The sequence below is a fragment of the Salminus brasiliensis genome, chromosome 16, assembly GCF_030463535.1.
Source record: "Salminus brasiliensis chromosome 16, fSalBra1.hap2, whole genome shotgun sequence".
Lineage (NCBI taxonomy): Eukaryota > Metazoa > Chordata > Actinopteri > Characiformes > Bryconidae > Salminus > Salminus brasiliensis.
Window position 1 is genome coordinate 17,886,181 of NC_132893.1, and position 19,132 is coordinate 17,905,312.

Sequence of the window (19,132 nt, forward strand, 5' to 3'; positions counted from 1 at the left end):
AGGTCCTTAATGAGCCAAAATATGAAATTTGATACATCTATACTACAAGCAACACACATGCTGCACAAAAGCAAGTCAGTTACTAAACTTTAACACTATTCCATAACACCAGCGGCTTAAAATGTACAATACTACTGCTAAAGCCACATAACTAGCCTCAACTAGCCTTATCCTCCTTACATGAGGATTCCAAAAATCAAGTAAATTCATATATTTTTAATCAACTTATACCATACAAATATAAATACAAAGCACTTTTATTTGCAAATTCCAACATAAACAAAAATATTAAAGGGATTAATATTAAAGGGGATGAGCACAAAATTGCATTATTTAAAAATTAATTGCTGATGACTTGCTGTCGTATTTGTCAGAATTAAAGGTATTACAGACCTACTAATATTAACAACCCAATAAATGCTAAAATTAGGGCTGATAGTAAAAGATGGAATTTGATCTTTTTCTTTGACACAGAATCAATAAAACAAAACTTAGTCCCATAGTACCTCTCTTATGGAATTCAAGATACATATGGAGAGGCAGGAAACCAAGGATAAAAGTACAAATTTAGCTGAAATAGGACAAAGGGTGCATTACTGTGCCTATGGAAATATTTTTTGCAGCCCAGATAAGACCAATGATATGCTAGTGTAATCCTCATTACAAGACAAGATGAAACAATATGGAGATGTTTTTCAGGAGATATCCCTATTCAAGCAATAATGACAGATAAAAGATTATAAACCCATGGGTAAGATTATCACTAAAACAATGGAACATCATTATTAAGGACGTGGAGACAATACTAAGATGAGGTTAATCTGATCCTGACTTCACTACTAATACATTAGATAACGTGGATTAAATGTGGATTGCTAAAGAACGTTCAGCTTACTGTATTATGATGGATAAGGGGAATTTTCCAAGCCTTAAAAGGTTGTCATGACCTTTTTGTAGATACCTCCAAGTGAGACAGTTTTTTTCACCAGAAAATAAAACCAGAAAATGCCTACACACCCTTTAACAAGGTACTGTACATTGTTACTTACGAAGACAATTCTGGTCGTCACATTACCTGCTTTCAGACGTCCAGTTTTGAAACTGAACTGCAGTAACTATGCTGACATTCCGTGTAGTGGGAGCAGAACTGAAGTTGCCAGAGGTGGTTGCTGTGATGTTGGTGTCTAAGCCACTACTAAGCTCAAGGAGTAGGGTGGTAAATGTTGATGCCACTTGTGATGGAGTAGCAGTAGTGGCAGGGGCAGTGGTCGTGGCATTACGAGTAGAGCTGCATTCACCAAGATGTTGTTGGAACAGATTCCGGAGCTAAAAGAAATAGCACAGTTGAAATGTATTTTGTAAGACTACTATAAGATGTTACATTTCTTGCACATGACCATGGTTCATGGTATGTTAAGGGACTGTGTAGTAATAGGAAAATGGAAATGCTGTATTAATTTAGTAGATTAGAGGTTTTACCGTAGGCTTTATAATTCAGTACATTAGTGTTTACCTATGCAGATTGGTTTGGTCAACATCTGCCCTGCCCTCTAAGAAAATAAAATTCCCAAATCTGAGAACTTATAACTGATTTATAAAAAAATGATCAATTTTAGTGTAGGTGTGGGTATAACGTAAGTCCCTTCCCCCTTTCTGACTGTGATTTTCAATAAAAGATGTCCCTCAGATGATATATAAATAATGCAGTTTAAAAGTTAAAGTTTTATAACTAAGGGGCCCCGAGTGGTTCAGCAGACTAAGGGCTGTCACTATGATCAGAGGTTCGCAGGTTCGAATCCCAGTCATGCTGCTAGCCATCGGCAGTCGAGGCCCCAAGAGAGCACATTTGGCCTTGTTCTCTCCTGGGTGGGTAGATGGCACTCTTTCCCCTCTTCGCTGCGGAGCTGGCCGTCACTGGCGTCTCTGGGCTGTTGCGTTGGAGCCAGGTATGCGGCGCATTGGTTGCCTGGTGTTGTATCGGCAGCAGTTCAAAAAATGAGAGTCTGAGCTTGTCTGCGCACGTGTCAGAGGGTGTGTGTGTTGGTACCCACTCACTAGTGTTGAGGGCATCGGTGCAATGGGGGGAGAGTACGTACAGGGTTGGTAATTGGTAATTGGCAGCTCAAGGTGGGGAGAAAATTGGTGAAAAATCAGATAACATTTTATAAAAAAAATGTAAACCAAAAAGATGTACAAGTATTTACCCATGCAGTAATGTCTGACTCATTGGTCAAATTTCCAGTTACTTCAACACTGATCATCATCCAATAGTACACAGCTGCAAGAGACAGACATATATATATATATATTATTATTATTTATTAATGAACAACTTTTTATTCTTTACTTGAAATAATGTTAAAAGTTTTTCATTTTAATGATTTAATGAAGATGAATACTCACACTCATTGCCACAGTTCTGTGTGACATTGCAAGGCATGGGCATTGCCACTATGAATGAATAAAATGAATTAATTAATAATTATGGGCATGTCTTGCTATTACCACATGTCAAAATGGTAGCAACAGAGGTCTGCTTTATATATGATGCTCTGATAGGAACATCACAAAGCTAGAGCTTAGCAATATGACAATATTTTATCGTATTGTGATAAATTTTGTTATGCTTTTCTAAGCATATCGAGGATATTGTTAGTGTATAACACACACTCATCAGCTGCAGGTGTTATTACTAACAGTGTAATTCGACTGGTTTAATTAGATGAAGAGCAGCAGATAAATAAAAATCACTTTATTCAGTACAGGAGAGTATCGGAACAGCAGTTTATAAGAATCTTTTGCTGTGATGCTTTTAGTCTGTAATTACATGTAAAAAGTCTTTAAATATTGTATTATATTTATTTATTTTACCATATCGCCCAGCCCTACATGAGGCACACCAACCAGAAACTATTTTCCCGGTGGTGATCAGCAGAACAATTCTTCAGGATTACACAATGCAAAAACAAATAAAAACAAAAGGCAGTGTACCTGTTGTATTATGTGCAGCTCCTGACGATGTGGGTGTGTCTGTTCGATCTGTGGTCCCTGGTCATTTAAGAATAAGCAAGGAAAATGCAACAGTCAAATTCCACACCAGCTAATACAAAACAATAGCAAAACAAAAACAATAGCTGTTTTATCAGGTTCAGGAAAAAAGTGGCAACAGGAGAACAATGAGTGCATGATGCCTGGCCAAATATGGCCAGTCAAAAATGAGTCAGTGGGTCAGTACAGCAACCTTCCAGTGCTCACTTTGAGAATCACACAACAACAAAGGCCACTGTGTTTGGCTAACTCACCTGTTGCAGCATGAGAGCTTGCTGTGGCCAGTGAAGTCATAGTGATTTCTGTGGTTTTGTTCGCCACTGACAATGTTGGTGTGTTTGTTCCATCTGTGATATCTGAACCTTTAAGACAGCAGGACAAGACAGCATTAAAACCCCCCACACCAAGAACAACAAAAAAAAGCTCATTTCTAAATCAGGCTTGTCATTAAGGAGCATTAAAGGAAATTTCGGTACATGGTGGCAGGCCTCACAGCCAAACATGAGTTTAGCAACCTTCTAATGTACTCCAGCAAAACGAGACAGACAGGAACACAACTTTTTCTCTCCCTTACCAGATGTTGTGAGCTGGTGTGGAGTTGTGTATGGAGTTGAAATGGTAGAAGTATTAGTAGATGTGGGTGGAAGAGATGATCCTGGATAGGGTGAAGGTGATGAGACATTTGCTAAGATAGCTGAAATCGTGGATGAGTTCTGTGGCACAGTGGAGTTGGGTGTAGTTACGGACGTTGTAATTCCGACAGTTGCTGACAATGCCACAGTTGATGGCAAGGTTGGGTCTGAGGTTTTTTCAGGTGGGGTGCTTACTGTCGAATGTGCTGTAAATGTAGTTCCAGTGGTTTCTGTAGTAACAGTTGTCACTGATGATGAAGTCTTTAGTGATGTTGCTGGTGTTGTGTCTGTTGATGAGGATAAGGCAGGTTTGACTGAGAAGAAAACACAAGTGAACATGAGGCAATAAATAATTTTGAACTGAGGAAAAAAGCCTATATACTTTTAAACATGTCATGACTTCATGGTGAATCTAAAATCTAAAAAATGTATTAATCTGGCTTCCATTGAAAGTTTATAGGTTTTTCCATGTACTGAAAAATTGCCATTTTGAAGAATGTGAAGGTTGCAATAACATGACTATTGTTGTATAACATTGTTATCAATTTACCAAATTTGATAGTTCAGACTTATATGATCTTAGCATATAGTGATTTAGGAGGGGAGAGAACTCAAAGAACTTTTGGCAGGAGTTCAGGAGGCATGTTCCACCTCCCAAAATGTATTTTTTTCATATGATTATGATGGCCTATGATATGATAAATGATGACCTGATATCAAAAAGCCAGATTTAAACAATATAACTTCCATTATTTACAGTTTAAAAATACAAAAAAAAAAGAGTTTGAGCTCCCTACATGGTCAAATCTTATTAACGCCCCCTTTGGCAAGTTCCAGAGAACTGCACCCTAGCATGAGCGACGAATACCGTCTCGAGTCAAAAAAACAGACTTGCCCTTGTCCAGACTTTCTTTCTTTCTTTAAAACCCACATCTCTCTCTTTCCCATATTCATATCCTCAATGTTTTTTTCTTGCAGTCTCAGAGGCAGAAACCAGCTCTTGTTTGAGATCAAAGATGAAACCAGTCCAGCTGGTTGACTGGGTTATATTTGGTGTCCTATGTGCTTTTGTCTTTCCAACTGATTGCAAAGCAGAAACTCAGTGACTAACAGGCCTGACTGCCACCTGGTGACACACTAAATAGTAGATCTGAGTGTACTGTGTTTTCACAACACAAAGAGATATGCAGCTCAGCATACATAGCCAGATAAGATATGCATCTAATAGAAACGAGGATAAGAAAGGAGGATAATTAGTAGTACCCACATCACTGCTGTGCCAACCACAAAAAAGTGAAAATATTTTTTTTAGGTTTGTAATAATCAGGCTTGCAAAGGAAGGAACATAAACAGAATGATGTTTAATCATAGGTTTAATCTGCACTATGTACACTTTACTGTACATCCTGTACATCTGCACTCCTGGACACCAATATATGCACATATTTATTCAGTATGCCTTTCATCTCCGGTTGGTTTCAAATGCATTTTTTTACATTTATTGCTAGAGGCTGCTAAATTTCCTTCCTAAGTATCTAATCTATCTATCAATCTATCAAAAAATAAGAACGCATGACAATACACATGCAAGCAATATAATGCAACTAATAATGTAGAGGGGGGCATATTTCTAAAATAATATTTTAAAATAATAACAATTTAGTGACTCAGCAAACTGCACTGGATTACGTTGTCAAATAAAGTCATTGTGCTGGTACCTTTAGCAGCGATGTCTCTATGCCATCATTTGCACAAGACTGTATTCTGTTGAGTGTCCCTTTAGAAACTGAACCATTAGTTCAGAATATCCAATATGTACACTATATTGCCCAGCCCTAATGGCTGTTGTGCTTACTTCTTAAAAATGATTCGCACTTCCTTTCTCAATATATACCTGTAGTTGCCTGTTTGATGATAATACATATTTAAACAGATCATTGATGGGTAGGATACTGTATGTAGGCCTTGATCAAATATATTATTTAGCCTTTCTAGCTTTAGCTAGAGCGTGACATCACCCAATGAAAAAATATTGTTGATTGTTTAATATTCCATAAGACTGGGCATTAGAAAAGTGTATGTGCTTTGTTACTGTTCCTTTTGTTGTACTGAACGTTTGTTGTTTGGCGTTTTTTAAAAGGCTCTCTGTAATGTGGTGCTCACTTACAGCGCGGTTTGAACGCTCTGCCGCTTCACCAAAGCTGCAGTTATGAAAGCAGCCAACAAATAAACAAATGAAAAATGAGACGTCACGTCTAACGCGAAATAAAGGCAGGAAACAAACAAACAAAGGACGCCAGAGGAGAGCTGGCTACCTCTTTAACACTAGAGGGAAATACAACTAAGGGCAAAAAGGATCTCCCAAAAGAAACGAGAAAACTGGGAAGTTACAGGGAAGGCAGACACTCCTGCCTTCCTCTGTAAAACAAGTGTATGTGTGCAAACATGCGCACACACACCAGGGAAGACAGACACTCCTGCCTTCCTCTGCTACACGAGTGTATGTGTGCTACACGCACACACACACACACAGACACACACACTGCACAGACACAAGGAGACAGACTCGGGAGAGGCACATGAAGGGGAGTGACACACACTCAGCCTTCAACTCAAGAACTACACAGACACACACGACCAGAGTCAAAAGATCCAGCCGTGGGGCAACTGGATCTGTGTGCCCATATAGCCTACTGCCCAGGTGTAGGGAATTGGGCTCAATCACTGGCTGGGGTGACTCGGGGCCTCCCCCTGGTGGCAGGAGGAGGCCTTGCCCTAGAGCTACCCTTACACTCTCATCACTTGAATACTAATAATAATAGATACTTGATTTCTAATATAATTAGTGGTGACTAAAATAGCAATACTGTACCAACAGATTTGTCTTTAGTGTATGTAACATATTAGTATATAGGATATATATGGCTACAGAAATCTACCAAAAAAAAACCTTGGTATGTGTAAATCGAAGACAAAAAATGTTATTAATAAATTGCACTGCTGTTAAATTGACTGTTATAGGAAAGCTGCTATAGTGTGTGAAACCCAGCCTTACCAGCATGAAGCAGAAGGATGAAAATCAGGACAAAGTCCAGAAGTTTCTTCGGCCTGCCATGCCTTCCACAGAGCGCAGAACTCACCATTCTGCAACAGAGATTGGCAATGTCATTACAGATAGTCTCCTATAATTTAATTGGGTATTTCAGACATTTGGGACCTAGATCCTACTCTTAAAACTCTTAAAACTCTTAAAACTCTTCAAAATGCTGGGTTAAGCCTGCTACCAATTTTCAGAAAGCTGATACGTATGATCAGAATTTATATGTATAATTTTGGCCCTGTGTTGATTTCAGAAACCCCCCAAAAAAAGTAAACTTGTCCAACTAATTCTAGTGTATTTTTATCTCTTAAAGAATACTTAAACTAGATTATTATGCTTAAAGATACTAATTCTGTCCCAAAAAGGAACAATTCAAAGAAATCACTGAACGTCCAATATTGCCATGACTTTTATGTCCATGATACGCATATGTAAACGTCCAAAAAGTTAAATAAAGGTACTGAGCCACCATCTGCCAGCAGAACAGCTACTATGTGCATTGGCATAGGTTCTAGGATGTTTTTGACCTTTTTTACATTTTGCATTTCTGGAAATTTCTGGAAGTATTCTTTGCATATTTAAAAAAATACACATTCTCACATTAACTTTTTTAAAAACTAGTGCCGTGTGGATTGTTCTTCCTGGAAGAATCACTGTGACCCAATATTTCATCATGGAACAAAACTTGCAGTAACCATGCCTCAGCCTAATACCTGTCTCTGTGTAGCTGTGGATGAGCTGTTCTTGCCAATATACTGTAGTGTGATTACATCCTGCACTTTCTCAGTCACCTGAGGAAGAACTGCTCTTCTGTTTTATTCATACATATTTCACCACAATTTCCAATGTTTACTTTATGCATTTCCCATATATGTAAATGCAGATGTCACTGGTCATTGTCCTTACTGAAACATTGTTTCAATAACAAAGACAATAGAACGCTACAGTTCCCCTGAAGAGGCCACACTGTAGCAACAATTTCTACAGCTGTGCAATAGAGATAACATATAACCATTGGTTTGGGCATGCACCCACTATTGCTCTTACTGGATGTTGGTGATGAACATTGGAAACTTCAATAATCAATGCTTTTCGTTTACATTTCTAATAAGCCATATGTTAACGTGGTAGACTTATTATTACTGAATTTTTAAAAGTAATAACAAAACACGTATATTGCCTTTTAAATGAAATTCAACCTTTCTTAAGGTTCTTTAGGTTAATCTCATGTTTACTCCATTTCTGAAAGGGGATCGCGAAAGATAGCCCAGTGTAATCTGCAAATATTACTAACTGAATCTCATTAATTCAATCCATCATTCATTTGTAATGTTTACATAGTTTATTATTACATTTAAATATATAATTAATCAAAGAATCTAAATTAGAAGCCTCCTTTTGGTCAAATACAGTCAGAACTTCTTTACTTTAAAACTGTAGCTCTCAAAATGTGCAATTATTTTAATATTTTAAAGTATATAAAAAGTATATATTAAATGATACATATTTTTGGTTCAGGTATGCACTTTCAACACTGAAATAAGCCACACTAAGCTATCCAAATGAATTCTTTTCTAAAATGAATCTTTCGATGAGCATGATTACTTTACTTCGTGGTATCTTGTTGAATGTGTGTGCTAAGCTCACGTCTGTCTGATACAAAAAGCACACCGGATATTTGTATTATAGCAAAAAGTGACTTATTACAGGTTATGCAAGAGAATCTTAAGTAAATTACAAATAATGACAAGGCAAACACAGCAGCATTAAAACCACATACCTATTCCGAACACACCTAAAATTGAGCGAGCGTTCTTGGTTGTTCGGTAGAGGAAATAATACACCTCTCCCTGCAGTGATTTGTCTTATCAATACCAATGTTAATCTTAAAATAATATGTACACAGTTTCTGAAACTATTCATTCGCTTATGCCTGTAATGGACTGCACACACACACACACAGACACACAGACACACACACACACACACACACACACACACACAGGTAACAGGGAGGTAAACATGCTTTTAAACATTCTTGCTTTGTATTTCACCTGTGAGGTAAACCTATTGTTCTGCCCTGTCATGACTGGAAAAGTCACATTTGTTTCCAACTCATGGACAATAGCTTTCTTGTTTGTACAGACTGTGTCTCTCAAATAACTCTCAAATAACTTTATTAACTTAGAAGCTAAATGAACGCTGTTTCTGCAGTGCCTATATTACATCAATCTAAATAAAGTATAATATGCATGCTAAAGATAAGTACACTATTTCTTTTGGGTAGCATAATAACTCCTTGATTTTATTCTGGGTGTTTAAAAAGCTGCTACGCCTTCTGCGTTTAGCCATTTCATGAAAGCTATGTGTAGCTTTCAGATAAAGACCTCTTCAGAAATGTCAGGATGCTTCTGATTAGAGTTAAGAGTAAAATTATATTAAGTATATTCAATATTCTTATAGTGGTAGGATGCATACAGTGTGGACCTAGGCTGGACATCCATTAGGCAGATCTGTACCGTTTATAATGGCTAAGGAATGATGCTGGTGTACTCAGTTGTCTTAGGGAAGTGTGGACACTGGTTAAGCTCTTCCAGTGAATGCTCTGTTGACCACCTGGAGATTTTAAAGGTGAGCAGTGGCTCAGTGATTAAACCGCTAACCAGCTCTCTTAAAGCTCCCTCTAAAAGACACAGCTAGCTATGATTACTAAATGACTGCTTCAGCGGCTATTTAACATTCACTGAATCGTTTTATCTAGCTAGATAGTTTAAATACGGTGCACTTTGTCAGCTACCAAGCTGGTTTACTAATAGCTAGCTAACTAACTAGCTACCTGGTGGACGCGCGGAGGTCAGCAGCAGCGAGACCCCCACAGCTCAGACCATCACGACCGTTAGCGGAGCCGCCTCCATCCGCAACCACTCGACCGCTCCTCTCCACAACCCGTAGACTCCTTTTCGGCGTGATATAAGACTCCAGCCTGGTAAATTGAGCAGTGGCTCAGTGGCATTTATTTATTCATTTATGTATGTATTTATTATATGTTTATATATGTGGGGCAATTATTCTTCTTTTAGGAGACTGGGATGCTTTACTGTTACCCACACTCCTCACTTTCTACCGTCAGCATTTTCTGTTAACACCCACACATTTTGACCTAAATTGACCTAAAATGACAAATGTATTTTTATTTTTATATTTATTTTATTTTTTACTGGCAAAAGCTGACTTTAAAACTCAGTTGAAGTGTTTTTAGATACTTTCACTTGTACTTAATTTAGCTATCTAGCTATATCAATGAAGTAACTATAGATAGCTAGGTTAGCTAGCTAACGTCTGAGGGTGGTTTTAGGCAAACGTTGCCCTCAACTGACCAGAGCCTAAAATCACCCACGTCCCTTCCCTCACACACTGCACAGAAATACACCAACATGGTGAGGAAAGTAAGCATTTAGCTACCATTTTTTATTTGTATTTTTAGCATTTTCTCACCTTTCTCTCAGCAGGACCGGCCAACTGAACAAAACTGCCCTTATTTGGACTCTCAGACCGTGATTAAACCGCTAACCAGCTCTCTTAAAGCTCCCTCTAAAAGACACAGCTAGCTATGATTACTAAATGACTGCTTCAGCGGCTATTTAACATTCACTGAATCGTTTTATCTAGATAGATAGTTTAAATACGGTGCACTTTGTCAGCTACCAAGCTGGTTTACTAATAGCTAGCTAACTAACTAGCTACCTGGTGGACGGGCGGAGGTCAGCAGCAGCGAGACCCCCACAGCTCAGACCATCACGACCGTTAGCGGAGCCGCCTCCATCCGCAACCACTCGACCGCTCCTCTCCACAACCCGTAGACTCCTTTTCGGCGTGATATAAGAATCCAGCCTGGTAAACTGTCAAAAGAGTCTTCTGGAAAACTATATAAATTAAGAAATGTACCTGAAAACAAAAAGAAAAAAATGTCTGTCTAACCCTTCTAGCTGTATTTATCACTTACATGTAGCTACTTTTCTCTTTCAGGCTACAACTGCTCTAACCAACCTGATGATCTGAGCTTCCTTGGAGGGGGAAAAGTGTTCCGCCTCTACAGACTGACATTGTGATACACCCTTATCTTCACTATCAGCATCAAGACTCGAGAGGTTCCACCCACTACTGCATCATACCTGTCACTCGGTGCGTACCTGGCTCAGCCCAGCCCAGCCCTGCCCTGTGCCTGCAGGGTTTTCTTTTTCTCACGCTTTGTTTTTGCCTATTTTCCTGTTTGACCTGTTACTATAGATACTGCTGTTTGCTCTGGGCTAAGCTTAACCCCACTTTTATACTGTAAGAGCTGACAATACACAGTTTAATGAGCCTTTTTAAATATTACACCAAAACATGAGGTGTTCCAGGATGCAAATGACAGGAGTAAACCTCAATCCATAGTGTAATAGCTGTATCATTCTTTAAAAGTCATCCATCAGGCTTGGATAAAGGATGAAGTCCACAGTCCACTGTCAAGAATTCTGCACAATGAAATAAAATGATGTGAAATGTTCAAGAGAAATGTAGACATAAGAATGGTTCATAGTGCTGATGATAGCTTAAAGCAACATTCAGCAGTATTTTCACCTTGAAATAAGAGCTTCTGAATCATTGTGATGCCCCACTGACCCCGCTGTAGTAGAGAGAATAAGGGCTATATCAGTCCCGGGGCTCGGGAGTCCCGGGAGAAGCGGGCATGAAAACACTTGTGAGAACTCTGTTACACTTCGTAACCTTGTACTAGTAAATCTTGTACTGTTGCTCTACCACGTCAGTCCACATGCTTCTTTTACTTTCAGTGACAGTTCTGTATCTCGAAGCAGTCCAGAAATGCATGTGAGCATGTGTTTAGGGACAGCTCACAGTGCAAATATCAATCCCTGACTGTAGGAGGCACCCAAGAGCAAGAAATTCCAAATCTCGCATAATGCTGCTTTAAAACGTCCTGGATAATATTATATAAAATGGTCCCGATTATGCTGCCTGATCCTTCAGATAATATTTTACTAATGTTTTTGAACAAAACAGTCCCCAATTTTTTTTGTTGTTTTTTTAGATTTCACTTAACCATTTCATATCAAACCAATCTGAGTTTATTTACTGTTGGATTACAAAGAATTAGAAGTAATGGAGAATAACCACTAATGCAGCTATTCTTGTTACTGAAGTACAAGACTGATGGATATGAAGACTCAATAACTGACCTCATACTTCCTGTTTTTACAGTCTGCTATCCTTGTCAGCATGTTTTCAATCTATTCAGCAGACTGAGCTCTTCCATAACTTCTGGAGGGAACCCAGGACAGACACAGAGGCAGAGAAAGGGGGAATGTCAAAAATGTGTTGAGAGATGTGTGAAATCATGACAGGCACGAATCCAACTGTAGGTGGTGAGTTGTAAAGTCTTTGTCTTGAGATAAAAGAATGGAATGGCACCTTGCTTGTTTTTCTCTGCTTCAGGATGGCCCATGGAGCAATACCTTAACACCATCATCTATATTTAGATGCTATTTTGAAAAGATTGTTTGGCTAACACAATAGAGCTTGTGACAAAATGGCAAAAAGCTATGTCCTTGGGCAGCTAGCATTCTGCTTCAAGTGTGTTAAATTGTCCAGTGACGTTGTTAGTGCCACTGCATCTTTCTGCTAGTTTATGCTGGCTAATACTGGTGGTCATGTTAAGTGTTGGGGGAGAGGAGCACTATCCTACCCATTCAAAGAGAGTGAGGCCAGTTATTCTGTCTTGGACTCCTAGCCACAGGTGGCAGTAGGATCTCTGGGAATCAAGCTTACAGTCTTCTGACGATAGGGTCCACACATCCTACTGTCCCAGTGACAGCATCAGTCATGTTAGGTAAGGATTGCACCAGTCTCCTGTCCATATTAGCTATGCTTCATAGGCGAACAGAACACAGCACTGACGATCAAGCGTTCCAGGAGAACAACTGCAGGTTTCATATCTGTTCAAGTCTATGTGGGACTGGTTTAACAGATATGATGAACGACAGGAACACTTTAACTAACTAGCAAAATTACCAGACCGAAATACCAAATCCCAACATCATTTTAACACATCACAATAGTTAAAAAGTGTGCTTAGTTTGTGGAAAAGTGGATTCAAACTCAGGACAGGAATTTGTGAGACCAGTGTATTCCTTAACTGAAAGAACTGGCACGGTTACTAATGCAAAGGGATTGCAAAACCAAGTATAACCAAGAATAAGAAAACAAGTAATGCAGGCAACTCATTGTATGTCCAGGACCCTGAGGTAAACTGACTTAAGAACCACTAGAATTGATTTAGTTACTCACTCACTCATTCATCCATTTATTGGGGGGATTACATTGATATTTTACAAGTTTTCTGTATGATTCAATGGGTAAGGCCACCACAAAGTCATCTGAGGTGTCAAATACAGAGTATAAATACTTAGTTACCTTACCTAAGTAGAAAGTTTGGTTATCTATACTTCTATATCTATACTGTATTATACTAATTATTATACTAATTATTTTTCAGCTGACTTTTTACTTCTACTCCTTACATTTTAAATGTGCATTGCTCCTATTTCACTTCGGTTTGTTTTCATTCCAGCTTGTCATCAACAATAAATAATAAAGATAAATCGCGCCATACGGAAAGTGTGATTTTAATAATGGTTGGATGAGAAGTATAAACATATACCATACTGGCACCCTATTGGTTTGTAAGTGAGCCATTGCACCTGCACATGTCACGTCACACTGCAGCAAGGACACAGCAGACATATGTAGCCTAGTATAAAGATGTCTGTGGCAGAGACTCAAGAGAAATGTCCCAACTAAGCCCCACATTTACATTCCAGTAAAGCTTATTGATAACATGCCTCTGAAGTTTGACTTTTTGCACCATTACAATACTTATAGGCAACTACTCATCATATTTTCCACTCCTTGAAACACATGTTAATGCTCAGTAGTACACATAGATACTCCTTTAATATATTTGATATTACTAAAATGCATACATTTTCAGTGAGCAGATATGCAGCTGAATCAGGTAGCCGAGTGCATCCCAACTTCCTGAACATTAACAGTGTAATATACAATTATAGTCATTATGGCTTTTAGAAAAAAATTTTTTGGGGAGGTGGGGTAGTGCACTATAGGCCCCTGTGGCACAGCCTAAGCTTTTTGCATTTGTTTTCCTTTTACTTTTATACTTCAAGTAGTTTTGGAACCAGTACTTTACACTTGAGTAAAAAGCTTAAGTTGATACTTTGAATGTAATGAATGAGTGATGAAGGTGAATACTTGTTACTACCTTTGCAAGTCATCCAGAGAGTTTTGGAAATGTGGTAAAATGAGATATTGTAGAAAGGGTTTACCAACTCCGGTGTCTTTATACTAGTGGTGATAAGAACCAGGGTTTATGATGTCTACCATACAAATATAGCCATTTTATTAACCATCCAAAACCACCAAAAAACACACATGTAAAGGTGCACGTATTTGTCACTGTACTATGTACAGAGAAATTAACCCATTTAACCCATCTGTGGTAGTGAACACACACACACACACTAGTGAACTAGGGGCAGCGAGTACACACACCTTGAGTTCAAATCTCTCTCTCTGTCCCAGCTGTAGTCTGCTGTACCTGCCTTTCTGTCCTTAGGATTCCAGCTACTCAATCAGGATTCAATCAGAACACTGGTTGTGTTTGGGAGCTGGTCAGATAGTGGGGTAGCATGCTCTGTTTTCCCGGGCAGCTCAAAGTAAAATGACTTGGTTGTATAATTTCAAGGTTTGTGGGTGGGTTGGTACTCCAGACACCCAAATTCAACTATCATGTGCAGAAATACATATTTGCGTTACCAGCACCTCTCAAAGTCAGCAAAACATCTGTCCTTGCTTTCAAAGTAATAATCCAGCTCTGTGCGTATTTAAATAATTATTTAAAATTATTAGTATTATTTAAATATTATTTAAATACTTTTTTTTTTTTTTTTTTTATAAAACTGCTGCTGACAGTCTGGGCGACTACAGATTAGCCGCTCCTGCGCAAACGCTGCGCAGATTAACTACCTTGAGCCTGTGCGCTGAAGTTGCTCAGCACGGAAGTGTTGAGCGCTCCCGTGGTTCTCATCATGGTCATTTAGCAGCAATAACAGTCTGTATATAATTTCTACACACTAATGCTATACTATAGACCACATTTCCACAACGCCGTGAAAATGCGTTTGCCCACGCTGTGTAAAGGGCTACAGGGGGTTTCACAAGCCGTTTCTGCGCTGGAGTTCACCAGCGGAATCGTGTTCGTAGTCGCAGTGTCTTCAGTCCTGAACATCGTTACGAATTACCTGGACATCTCCTCACATTTACTAAGCCTGGAATCCAGCCTGCTTCTCAACATCCATGGTAGGGGCTTATTACACAAGTATGCATTGTAAAAGTAACCCGTATCAGCATTCTAATAATAATAATTATAATAATAATAATAATAGTAATAGTAACACAGCAACAGCAGAAAGGCCTGCAACGTAGTTAGCTAGCTAGATAAATAGACAGCTACCTCTACCAAAACAGTCTGTGCTGTGCTGTGAGCATCCCGACCAATCACAGACGTTACTGAGACACGTGGTGTCAGTTTTGACATCTGTCACCTGTCCTGGCTGTCACTCAACTGAAATGCCAAAATCAAACACACACACACACACACACACACACTAGCTGCAAGGTGCACCCAGTTGGTGGGGGAGTGGGCTAAATGGACAGGAACTCAACACACTGGTGTGACCCTTATCTGACAGAACTGATACTGCCATTGGGGCAAAGAGATGCATAACCACGTAATAGGAGGGGAATTATGCATTGTCATAAATCTAGTCTAAAATATCTCATATTTGACTATAATTGATTTCACGTGGAATTGAGGTTTCTGAACAGCAGTGAACTTTAGTGGTGTTTAGGACTACTGTTGATGACCCTAATTTTACACCTTCCTACCACAGTCCACAAGCTCCTTACATACAGCTTCTACCATAAGGATGTGGGACACCTCATCCTCAGTGTTGGCGTGCTGGTGTTCTTCTGCAGCGGGTTAGAGAAAGGAGTTGGCACAGTGCGGTTTCTACACCAGCTACTCCTTCTTTCCACCTCCGTTGGCCTTCCGCACATACTCCTGGAGCTGCTGCTGTTTCCCCCCACCAATAGGAGCTCTGTTTCAGGCCTAATCCCAGTTTCCCTTGCTGTATTGGGCATGGTGACCATCAACTCACGCATGCGAAAGGCACCGCTGCTGGGGGTTAATGTGCCCACTGCGTCTTTTCCCTGGCTCCTGCTACTTCTTATCACGCTCTTCATCCCAAACACAGTGCTCCTCTGCAACGTTGTGGCTGTAGTCATAGGAGAGATGTGTATCCTTCTGTTGATTGAAGATGTAACCCCGTAATCTGTGCCATGTTTATCATATTGCTTAACATATAATGCATATTGTGATAAATATTGTGTATCATGAAAATCATGTCTTGTGCAATAATATGTTTGCCACTACATCACCCACCACTACATTTATAAGGGTGTATAATTGGAGTATGTTTAACATGGGTGTTTATTACACAACTCATATGTTGCATCCATATGATGATGTATCCTTAACTTAAGGCTTTGTATTAGATGGCATGGGATGGTTTTCAGTTTTGGAGATGTCCGAGTCCAGAGCTTGTGTGCTTGAGAAGAAAATGCCATTCAGGTTGCTGAAGAAGATCGCAGGGGTGCAGTTTGTCCCTGCATCTGCAGAGGAGCGAAAAAAGACCCTGCATGTTGTGTAAGTGATCATGCACTTGCTGCTATACCTATTATCAAACTAATACACCTAATATTAATGTTTTATTATTACAATATTTATATTATATTATCCTACCTTTTTTTTGTATTTTGACCCATCATTCTCAGAATTTTTAGTTTGTTCCAATATTAGGAGTTTTCCCTCCCTTAGCCTGGGAGGTATGTGCTTCCACCAAGACAGGTAAAGCCAACTACCTACATTTTTTCAAGCCGATTAGAGAAGAATACTAATCTGGTCTAACACACTAAAAGACACACTAAAGCATGTGTAGGCACTAGTCCTTGTGCAAGATTTACTTCTGACGTCATGATTATTTCATCTTTTCATCACAACTGGCTCGACAAAAGAGCTGCATATTCATGTACAATATTTACATGAATATATTTCTATGAAATAACAGTACTCAAGGATGTGGAAAGTGAGGGCTTATCATTGTAAAGAAATTCCCAATAATTGCAGCATGATTCATTTTAGTCTAGAAAAAGAAAAATAAGCCTTTAAACAGCTGAAGACTGGGGGTGTCATTTTGAGTAACCATTCCAGTGTTTAACCATCTTTTTAACCAGGTTGTCTAGGAAGCTTTCAAATACATGCATATCTGGCCATGTGTTTATCAAGATGGGATTGGTGATAGTCCCAATGTTTATTAGCAATGTTAGGTTTGAATCTTCTACTTACTGAAGGACTGCAGCTTGGGTCAATGATAAATAATGTTCATTTGGTTCTTCACTGAACTACTGCTTCAAAATGTAAAAGAATGTCCTAGAAAAGTCCTAATAAAGTGGAATTATTATATAGAAAAGTTCAGTTTCTCACCGTTTTCACTGTTTCAGATGCAACCCACCACCAGGGTCATACCCTGTTCAGGCCTATGCTCCAGCACCGTTGTCCGCTCCTCAAGCTGCAGGAAGTCAGCCAAACAGTCTAGACGGCTGGCCTTACGCAACCTACGCACAACAGAACTACACAGTGCCTTCACCATACTCCGGGTATGGCGTCGCAAACAGCTTTGGATCTAGCCACGGACATAGCCACGGCCATGGGCATTCTTGTGGACATTCTCATGGACACAGTCATCAGCACCTGGACAGCAATGCTTGGACTCCAAAGTCTTCCCATGCCCATTCTCATTTTAACCCTCCTGTAAATATGGATGGGAGGTATTTTGGTAACTTGCCACAGGTAGCAGTTCAAGCTCAAGCTCCTCTCTCAGAGTCCCTGACTGCTGCCTCTGTGTTACCTCCTGTGATTTCCAGTTATGGACATTAACACTAAACCAACTGCAACCTTAAGCACTGGTTCCTCAGACCCGCGGAGCTCCTGCTCTGAACAGTTTCAGGTTACAGTTTTTCAGAAAGTAAACGTTCTAGGCACAAATTAATTGACTGTTTTCATATTTCTTTGTTTTTTATGTAATAAATGTTTTTTTAACTTTTCATTTTAAAAGACTTTTCTATTTCCGTTGGTGGTGTTGTTTCTGTTATTTCATGCCTCCACAGAGCAGAGTCAGACAAATAGTACTGATAAGTCAGGGTCAAATTATAGCAGAGAAGATATTAGTACTGTGTTGTTTACATTTGAATAATAACTTCTTTGCATTATAATTATTCTAATCATTTCTTTGCATTATTTGAGCAGTTCTAAATAGCAATATTTATATTAAATATAAAAAAATGGACAGACAAAATCAAGATTACCTTCAGTATTAAGAAGGAAATCTAGGTTTCTAGGTTTCTGCCATACCACGTCATCTGTTAAACATGGTGAAGGCACTGTTCTAGAATGGTGTTAATTGCTGTGCTGGTAGAAGTAGCAGGAGCTATATCTTCTGCTCAGATTCCTTGAAATGCTGCAAAATTGATAGCATGGTGCTTCACAGTACAGGTAACCCAAAACATACCACAAAAGCAACCTGAGAGCCAAATAGACAAAAATCTGAGAGACAAATAAATTGAATGTTCTTACATGATCAGATCAGTCACCTAAACTCAACCCAATTTAGGATGCTTTTCAAGCAGCAGCTGAAGGCAGTGGCCATAAAGGCCTGGCAAAGTTACTCAAGAGGGGAAGAACTTAGCATTCAGTGATGTCCATGGTCTCCAGACTTTAGGCAGTTGTTGATTATAAAATATTTTGCATATTTTAGTTTTTCCAATTACTTTTGAGCTTGTGAAAATGCAGAGACTTCTGTGAAGCCCAATTGTTTACACTTCAACTACATTGTGATTGCTTCATGTCAAATCTATCGAGGTGTTGTACAGAGGCAAAGCTATGTTCCTAATAAAGTATAATGAGACTGTATACAAGTCTCATTAAGTGGCCTCTTCTAAAACAAGAAAAACACCAAAAGCTACTTGAGAGCTAATAGTACCCCATTTTTGGACTGTCTTCAGCCTGCCAAACTGCTCAGCCTATGTGAGTAAATTACAAGCCAGGTCCTAAGGGTGCTTCATATTTATAAATAGGGCTATTTTTCACCCATGACATCAC

The 19,132-nt window shown here is 39.1% G+C and overlaps 2 protein-coding genes across 7 annotated transcripts in view; one reads left to right on the forward strand and one right to left on the reverse strand.

Annotated features, from left to right (window-relative positions):
* The window catches only part of LOC140536844 (uncharacterized), a 28,248-nt gene extending 17,403 nt beyond the window's left edge, over positions 1 to 10,845 (reverse strand). For 2 of the 6 annotated variants that reach the window (XR_011977632.1, XM_072658895.1), the window contains exons 1-9: positions 10,784 to 10,809; positions 10,525 to 10,671; positions 6,736 to 6,824; positions 3,623 to 3,994; positions 3,303 to 3,410; positions 2,992 to 3,048; positions 2,404 to 2,451; positions 2,205 to 2,278; positions 1,076 to 1,326 (exon numbers count right to left, since the gene is read on the reverse strand). Coding sequence is in view for 5 of the 6 variants with exons in the window: in XM_072658895.1 (XP_072514996.1) it covers positions 1,076 to 1,326; positions 2,205 to 2,278; positions 2,404 to 2,451; positions 2,992 to 3,048; positions 3,303 to 3,410; positions 3,623 to 3,994; positions 6,736 to 6,824; positions 10,525 to 10,671; positions 10,784 to 10,785 (1,148 nt within the window). In the remaining variant the exon portion in view is untranslated. The other 4 variants (XM_072658897.1, XM_072658899.1, XM_072658896.1 and 1 more) reach the window with 4 other exon arrangements.
* A 4,054-nt stretch (positions 10,846 to 14,899) lies between these two features.
* On the forward strand, positions 14,900 to 18,092 carry rhbdd2 (rhomboid domain containing 2). The gene is made up of 4 exons (XM_072658759.1): positions 14,900 to 15,213; positions 15,807 to 16,211; positions 16,471 to 16,621; positions 17,476 to 18,092. The coding sequence occupies exons 1-4, from the start codon at positions 14,991 to 14,993 to the stop codon at positions 17,909 to 17,911; spliced, it is 1,215 nt and encodes a 404-aa protein (XP_072514860.1). The 5' UTR covers positions 14,900 to 14,990; the 3' UTR covers positions 17,912 to 18,092.
* The last annotated feature ends 1,040 nt before the right edge of the window (positions 18,093 to 19,132 follow it).